Source organism: Homarus americanus, unplaced genomic scaffold (assembly GCF_018991925.1).
Source record: "Homarus americanus isolate GMGI-L3 unplaced genomic scaffold, GMGI_Hamer_2.0 scaffold50281, whole genome shotgun sequence".
In the NCBI taxonomy this organism is placed as follows: domain Eukaryota; kingdom Metazoa; phylum Arthropoda; class Malacostraca; order Decapoda; family Nephropidae; genus Homarus; species Homarus americanus.
This window is the reverse complement of record NW_024742338.1, coordinates 2,024,035-2,033,001: the sequence shown is the minus strand read 5'-3', so window position 1 is coordinate 2,033,001 and position 8,967 is coordinate 2,024,035. Positions and strand designations below refer to the sequence as shown.

The 8,967-nt window shown below is 39.3% G+C and overlaps 1 protein-coding gene across 1 annotated transcript; it reads left to right on the top strand.

Annotated features, from left to right (window-relative positions):
• Positions 1-776: 776 nt before the first annotated feature.
• Positions 777-3,804, top strand: LOC121876807. The gene is made up of 3 exons (XM_042382222.1): positions 777-1,117; positions 1,366-1,748; positions 2,724-3,804. Exons 1-3 carry the CDS (start codon positions 1,115-1,117, stop codon positions 3,355-3,357), a joined length of 1,020 nt encoding a protein of 339 aa, XP_042238156.1. The 5' UTR covers positions 777-1,114; the 3' UTR covers positions 3,358-3,804.
• Positions 3,805-8,967: the final 5,163 nt, after the last annotated feature.

The window sequence follows — 8,967 nt, the reverse complement described above, 5'->3', positions numbered from 1 at the left end:
AATAATTTAAAGCAAGGTGGAGGTGGGGGAGGCAATATAAGATTACAAATACTTAAGTGCGGAGCTGAGATGGCTGACGAGCAAGGCTGAGTATTGTAGAAGACGGTAGGTAGTCACTGTGCCGTAGGTTTCCAGGATAGGAGATCCTGTGGTCACTTCCCAGAGTGAACTGAACTCTCATCGAACTGGAGCTGATGAAGAAGACTTGTAGGAGGTGACGCAACAACCAAGATATGGAGAAGGGAAACCCCGGAGTGGTAACTAAGACTAGTCATACTCGTGTTTCGTCCCTAGATGGCGTTGCTCGTGGTGCTGGGTAGGTAGATCAGGACAATAGATGGCGTGGTTCGTAGTGTTGGGTAGGTAGATCATGACAATTGGTGGCGTGGTTCGTAACAGTATAAATATTATAAAGGGGCTTACTGAAGCCTAAGGAAGGGAAGATATTCCTTTAACACATAATCAAAATTATTTACAAAATATCTGGCCAGTATGGGGAGGATCATCGTGTCTCCGTCAGGGGGTCTTGGAGTGATGGTCCAGCAGGCGTCACGGAAGCGTTGTGTGTGGGCCGAGAGAGAACTGGAACACAATGCAGAATACAGCAGGTGGCACCAGGTTAATTGTAGTTATCGTAAACAAAATATTCTTTGATTATAATGTTAAAAGAGAAACTAGGCTAAGACCACACCAGCAATAACGACATCCCGTGTCCAGTAATACTGTTGATCTCATATATATAAATGTTCTTGCAAGCACACACGAAGGCACCAGTTTACTCGCCGCTCACAAGCCCACTGCACCTGAAGCTAATACTCCCTTCGTTGACCGTGCACAAGAGGCATTAAGACAGGAGATATAAACTGACTTTACTACTGTTGCTGAGCTTCCAACAGTGACGTACTGTGTGTTAACACGAGTGTGAAAGGAGAGTATCGGTCCACATCAATCTCTATTGTTTGGTGGAAAAGTGAGGTAACCTTGACGACACCAACACCGAGCTATTAACTATTGATTGAGACAAACGGCCATCTACCAGGACACAACCGGCGGGCACCGTCACCATCGTGTCATCAGTAAGCGTTGAAGGAGCTGTCACACACATCTCCTTATTATGGTAAGTCCTCCAGCTCTCAACTATACTGTACACAGTATAAACGAATGCCTTACAGACATTCAGACACACAGGTTCCATAAACAAGTAAGCAAGTAGGCAGTCGAAATACTTACAATAATATTGACAATTTTTTTTATTAGTAATATACTACAGAAATGAAAGGCAATAAAGTCATAATCATAGTTAATGGTTTTCCATTAAGGAAGAAAATAGATTCATTAGCCTAAGAAAGTGTGTTATTATTGTAGAAGTCGTGGCTGGTGGTGGTGTTGATGGGTGTGGTGGTGGCTGGGGAGGATGGAGGTGAGGGAGGCCTTCAGCCCCTCCTCGGTATGTTTGGGTCATCCTGGCCTCAAGACTCACCCAGAACCTCTCATCCTACCCATACACCCACCAGTGACACCAACAACTACGTTAACACCAGCGAGAACCACGTCACCAGTCTCTGGTACCACGACAACTTCTACAGTTTAACAGACAAAAACGGTACCATCCATAAGTTGTTGAACAAAAGCATCGGCACAGGCATCCTGGACAAGGCGTTGGATTACTTGTTTAACAAGCTGGGTACAAGCTACGGCGGCGGGCAGGATGATGCTCACCTGGGTCACCACCAACTTACTCCCACCTGGTATGTTGTTCTCTTTTAACCTTCCTTATATATCATTACTGGCTGACTCTATTAACTAGTATATATACCAGATTTATAATTTAATGCCAAAATACTCGCCACGTAGCAGCTATTGGCTCCCAATATGTGTGAATAACTTATGAAAACTTGTGAACAGACAGAAATAATATTCATAACAATTTTGCGAGTGTCTGTATGCAATATATTTTCGAAATTATCGAGATATAAATGTTGAGTTGCATACTTTGACGGGGACAACCCGATTAAAAACCCTAGACCAACACTTACGTCAACAGCGGCTGAATACGCGTACCCACAAGAAAGAAGTAAATATCATGGGTACCTTGTGGAGACACTTTCCTGGGTAGGTTATGAAGATGTTCTCACTTTGTGAAGATTTAGTGTATTACGTCGCAACTCGTCATTACAGTATTAAAGTTCTTGTCTTGAAGCTGAGAGAATCAGAGGACGTATTCTAGTATGAAGAAGCAGGTTAGTACACACCCTCCTGGTTGTCAGAAGGCTTCTATATCTTGATTATTTCTGAGCTCGTCGCCACTTGTCTGTGAACCGCCCAGTCATGAGGTGGTCGTTTACTTCGCTCTTCAGAGATGTTTTACCCATAAAATATTATGAAACAACTCGCAAGGTAGTTTGAGATGCCTCAAACTTTTATTTGAGGTAAAATACGTGAATATAGCCTCGGGTGCAGCAAGGCTTAAGTAAAACAACTTCACTAATGTCTCTGTCAATATAACTGAAGCAAATACTTGTAGCGTTGTACAACATTTGTTAAGCAATTTTTCTTTAAATAATTTTTATTTTTATTTTTCCTCCTCTCTGAGGCGTATATTCTTCAGTAAAACATTTTCTCCGTTTTTCATGTTTTTCGTAAATTTTACTGTATTATGGTGTATTTCTCTTCTTTGAAGTAGTTACCCACTTACATAACATCTTCCCTATGTCCTCATTCAGGCATCAGAAAAAGGAAAGCGTTAAAGACGATGGTTACTACGGACACAGCTCCGGGAGGAGTTATCAAGGTGACAACTGGTATGTGAGTACACCCGAGCAGTCTGTGTGTAAGACATCACTGGGTAGTTTCCTGGGTATGTGTCTGGATGTGCACACCGCGCTGACTCTCGCTGCCTTGGCCATCCTCCTCCAGTTCATCGTCTCCTTCACCATCTCGTCAATCTGTCCTGCCTCGACCAGCAGCCAGCCCTTGATACTGAACATCAATACCACAAACGTCTTTAACTTTAACAGCGAGGACCCTGAAGATGAATGTCCGGGGGGACGTAATGATGACTGTGAGATGTGGACTGATACTGACACTCGGACAGATTTTCGACGTTCTTACCAAGATCTGTTTCCAAATCTGGAGGACTATACAGATCTATCAGGTATTGAAGGCTATGTCTCAGTTGACAGTGAAGAGAGAAGGTATGATGAAGAGCGCGATCCCCGGCGCCATGATCTATTGACCACACTGAGAGAATGGTTAGTGCGGCCGTCGTGGCAGACAGTGGCAAAGACCTTCAGGGAATCTAGCTTCCTATCGAATTCAGACCCTTGTAAAATACTTAGAGGGTTTGTGAGTGGGTAAGTGTGATGGTGTGTCGCGCTGGCCCTTGAAGGTTACTGTTGCATGACCTTTTCCTTCCGCGTTTTACCATACAGGAGTTATTATCACCCTCAGGGTGTAGAACTGATATAAGCACCACAAGTTTGAATATACATATATATGGTTTCTATATCGGCAGTTGATGTTAAGGCTTTATAACATATACTGGTATATTTATAGTTGACTATTGGCTCCACTCCTTTATGTAAGTCATATTTATTCTGTATTTATTACTTCACTGCGTAAGTCAACGAAGATATTATATGGATTTCCAGATACTGTTTAGAGTGTGTGTTTATCTGTGTATAGATGTTTATAGTATGGCTTAGGTCCCCAACTTCTGTTGTTAAGTTATCTTTGAATCTGTTAAATGATCTTTTGATATTATTAATTATTTGTTATATTGACAATAAAATTTATTTACGTGGATCTGCATTTTTATATTTCTCAAAGTTATGATAAAAATACTTTGAAGTTTGTTATAAGGATGAAGTATACAGAGGTTAGTGTACTGTATATCTAGGAAGAACTAGAAACAAAGATGTCCATGAAAAGTAACAGGATACCAAGCTGTCCCGTCACACTAGTGTACACGCACTCCACAGATCACAAACAATAAATTCAAACTATAAGTCTCACTGTTCAGCCACTGGGGATTTATCGCCTTTACACAGTTGTGGGTGTTAGCTTCACCAGCATTCCCCACTGACCCTATACTGAGCTTGACCTTTTGTAAGTTCAATCCCTGAACCTTCTCTCTCCCTCATATTCTCCACGAAAGGTCATGGGAGTGGTGAACTTGGTAAGGTCACCCACCTTCTTAGCGGCTCTATCACCTCAACTTCTCCAAAGAGTTAGAGCCGTAGGGGAAAGATTACTTATGCAAATGTTTCCAGTTGAAAAAAATCGATAGAGAAGAGATTAACATAAAAAAAATCCTTTAGAGCAATTCACAAAAAGAATAAATTCCTTCCTTAGGGCCTGTCTGGGCCTGCCTGGGCCTGCCTGGGCCTGCCTGGGCCTGCCTGGGTCTAAATATGTTTCCTACCAGCTATCAACCCTGTGTCAACATAAATGACCATTCAGATAATTTTGTAGGCTGTGTTGTATAGTGTATGTGCAAGTCGGTATGATCCTGATTTTAAATTAGACAAATTTTAGATTTAGGCGCGAAATAGGTAAACATTGGTTTGGAAATAGAGTAGTGGACGAGTGAAACAAGTTACCAAATATCATCATTAACTCGAATACGCTGGGTAGCTTCAAACATAGGTTGAATGGATATATGAGCAATAGGGGTTGGGTGTAAATGGGAGTGCCCAGTGTGGGCCAATAGGCCCGCTGCATATTCTTCCATTCTTAAGTTCTTATAAAGCTAATTATATAACTTTAGAATTTCATTGTTATTTAACATTAAAAAAAAAGACACCAACTGTGAAATATTACCTGAGGCGCGTTCGATGAGGTTAGCTGATAACAGTTACTAGCAGACTGTTTCTTACCTGCTAGTAGTGAGCTCCTAAGGGCAAAATAGACTTCTAAATCTTTTTCCCGTTACCAAAATACAGTATCAGGTTTTCTCGCCGTATGTCTCAACCACGTTACAGCGGACTGGGTTGATAATACTGTAATAGTTTGCTCCAACCAGAAGTCCCTTTGTGTATAATTTGTCTCCGTTATATATCTGCCAAAATTATTCATAGTTTTTTCTCCTGAGATTTAAAAGTTCATAATTTAGAACTGTTCTTTGATGCGACTTGAAGACTGAATACACATATAAAAAGAAACAAAATTAAAAGAGAGATATTCAAAAAAAGAACTAAAAAGAATAAAAGTAAATAAAGAAGAAAATGATGAAACACGAAGAAATTTTACATGTAATTTACTGGAGTTAAGGGAAAGATCACACTGGCGCTGAAAGAATAAGTAAAATGCAGAGACTTAATTTTAGTTGATATATATTTTTACCATCTTTATTGTTTGGAATTCCGCTGAAGGTTTTGTGTTTTGAGAAATTATCTTTTATATATAAATTACCGTAACTTATTTACAGGTTAATATCGTACTTAAGAGACTGTTGTGACCATTACTTACACGTATGACTGTTAAGTGTTGTAGAATCTTAGTTATAGTTTATTTACAGATATTAATATGTAATAAATGTATTTAAATTAAACACATTTCTAATCATTATTGTGTTAACTTTGCGTTTCGTGTGAGGGCACCGTATAACATTACGAATCACGAAAGTAGGTCATATAACAGACCACAGTCACGCATCCAGATACGCCAATACGCTTCAATATATCCCTGTTCGCATGTATACACTGCACGTGGACCGACATCTTGAGTAATACTTAATATGAGGAAAAGTGATGATATAATGTAATAATACGTTTGTAATTGGTGCATATGAAATAAGCATTAACAAATTTCATTATTCTTACCACTAAAAATCGTTGGGTTTTGTAACTTTTTTTGTGTCGTATTTTGGTGATTCTTTTTTTTTTTACAGGTATGAAGTTCTTCAGTATGGAGACGTGGAGAAGCTGATCAAGAAGCACACAGCCGCAGATGAGACACGACTCTTTTATGTCAGTAGTGAGGATCCTTACGACGTCATCAAGATGGCACACATGGCATCAGGTCATGGTGGCCGTGACAGAATGAAAGCTCAACTTGCTCCAAAGTATGCAAACGTCGCTAAAGAAGTTTGAGAGATGTTCAAGTCTTACTGCTTCGCTTGCCAAGAAAAAAGAAAACGTCCAAAGACCACTGGAGTTGTTGTCAGGCCTATTTTGTGTAGTGATGTCAACTCTCGTGGCCAGAGGTTGATCTTGCGGACATGCACTCACCCCCAAAGCTCACTTCAAGTGGATTATGGTATATCAGTGCCACTTAACCAGGTTTGTGATCCTTCGACCACTTATATCATAGAGAGCCGTTAAAGTTGCCTTTCAACTGCTTGACATATTCCCGCTGTCTCGTGTCCCTGTAATTTATCAAAGTGACAACGGGTCTGAGTTTACAGCTCTAGTCATCACACAACTCACGGTCCTGGCCAGGTGTTATCATGGCGCGTGGTAAACCAACACATCCCCAAAGACAAGGTTCAGTGAAACGTGCCAATGGGGACACGAAGGATATGTAGATTCATTTAAATAAAAGTTTCCAGTTTTATTGTGATATTTATTTCTGTGAATTCTTTCCCTGCTTCACGTAACACCAAACAAACCTGCATCACACCAAAGTCATTTGAGCCATTTCATGAAATGATAAATGTAGAATTTCAGTCATTTCACGTAATGGCTGAAGATTTTAGGCGTCTCAAGAAATGACCAAGTGAAATAGCCAATTCGCGAAATGACTAAAAATTCCAGTCATTACGCGAAATGGCTGGTTACACACTTTGGCCGTAACATACACAAGGGCTTAACGTGCACACACACTCATACAACACCACAATAGGTTCGTCGCTGTCCGTGGATGAACAATTGCGTACCATGTTAATCTAAAAGCACAATGTAGGGACTGTAGATGTTCATGAACTAAGTTGAAAAGAGTACAGTAGTGCGCAGCCAAGTCGCATTTCTCTTTTTTTTGTGATGTGTGAAATACGACCCAGAACGACCTTGTATTCTATTTATGTATATTAAAAAAAATACAAAATTACATCACCTGGATTTTGGTGGACTTGCATTCTGGTATTGTTGGGACGCTGTAACAACTAACAACAACCAAATAATTAGTTACAATATGTTTGTAGTTGACCCACGTTTTTGTTAAATTGACTGTGCTTACTAATGTGGGTCGGGTCACCCAAACTCGTCGCAACACACAATGTTTACAGTCTGCCACCAGTGCAGGCTTTTCTCTTTCTCACTGCATCCTGTACACGATCGGTGAGTGGAGCCTTAGGCAGTGTGGTCTATTTTTTTTATAAATTAGTAAATGACTTGATTGAGAAGAATTATTTCCAGTTCCGGAATAAACAGAGATACAGCTTAAGACACCCGGACCTACTTAGATGACCCACCTAGGAACTACTTTCAAAATGACAGCGATTTTGGGCTGAAAGTAAGTGAAATGTGGCAATTATGTACCGCGAACCAAGGAATAGGGCAACAACCCGCGCTAAAAAGTTGTTAGTGATGCACAAACAATCGAAATAAACGAAAAAGAATAATTTATGGGTGCCGATTAATGATTTATTTATTGAAACTCCAAAACAAAACAAAAAATGCCGTTTGGCGCCCAACCGAAAACCCCAGATGGGCTCTGCAGAGAATACGTTTTGATTTGAAGGTGTTACCCAAACTTTATCTAAAAAGAATCATACACACGAACTACTGGTCAGAGACAGGATTAGGAGGAAGTATCTCAAACTTCGGGGTGTTAATATGAACGTTCGCTCGTAAACGACTTTCCAATTTACATTCTTTGACTAAACAAACCAACCAGATTCCGTGAAGTTTCCCCCATTATTTATAAAAATAACCTCTCAACCCTCACTCTTCCAAACGTATTATTTTTGTACTGCTGTAACATTATTCATTCTACAAATCTGTATTGTTTACGATTCTGTTATATGCATTGTATTTAGCTGTAATTGGGTTTGATATGAAATTATGTTACTCGGCTACAGTTATAATGGTCTTTGTTAATTTGTGTCGTAATCTGTAAGTCATTTACTATCAAGAGTTATATTAGTCACGCTGAAAGAGTAAAGTCAGTTCTATTTGGGATACTTAAGAATTTATACCTGTAATAATCTTGAATGTTTTGTGACTTCTTCATCAATGCCTGTGAGGGGAAGAGTTAGATGTTTAACTTAAGTTGGCGTTTATGAACACACTATTAAAATAAACATAAATAACAACTTGTAATTAATACACGTGGCATAACTTTCTGGTAATTTATTAACAGGTATGAATGTTGTTACGTCAGTTATTCATAAAGAGATCGGAGCTGGTTAGGAGACTTCTGAGATTCTTATTCGTTGTTCTGAGATTAATATCAGTTATTTTTATTTAAAATGAAATTATTTTTCTAATTCATTAGCATTGGATGTAGAAGGTGTACATAGAGGCGTATTAACTACAACGTCTTAGATGGTTGTTTAGTTTCCTGTGTACTTTTTCTGAGAGAGAATTTCAATTTCAATTTCAATTGTTCATTCCTTGATAGAGGAAGCGGGATCCTAGTGCTGTCACTAGGTACCCCTGTACAATGACACCAGAAGCATCTGGCAAGTGTGACAAGTATATACAGTATTGTTACGAGTTGGGATTTAGAATACAGTTAAAAGTCTACCCAGATCCCAACAGGCAACAACAATAAAAAAACAAAGACAATCGGACTATAAAAGGGTAGACAAAGGATGGGAGTTTTTGTTGTGTATAATAAAGTACCATAAATTCCTTAACAAAATATTCAGCTTTCTATAATTTACCCTTAACCATACTTAACCTAAACATTTACAGTATATACATATTTATACAACCTATAATAATTTAAAGCAAGGTGGAGGTGGGGGAGGCAATATAAGATTACAAATACTTAAGTGCGGAGCTGAGATGGCTGACGAGCAAG

What these genes read in the sequence shown, in the direction of transcription:
- LOC121876807 (XM_042382222.1), top strand. An exon ending in CACCAACTTACTCCCACCTG is followed by an intron (nt 1,749 to 2,723) that starts GTATGTTGTTCT and finishes GTCCTCATTCAG; the next exon opens with GCATCAGAAAAAGGAAAGCG.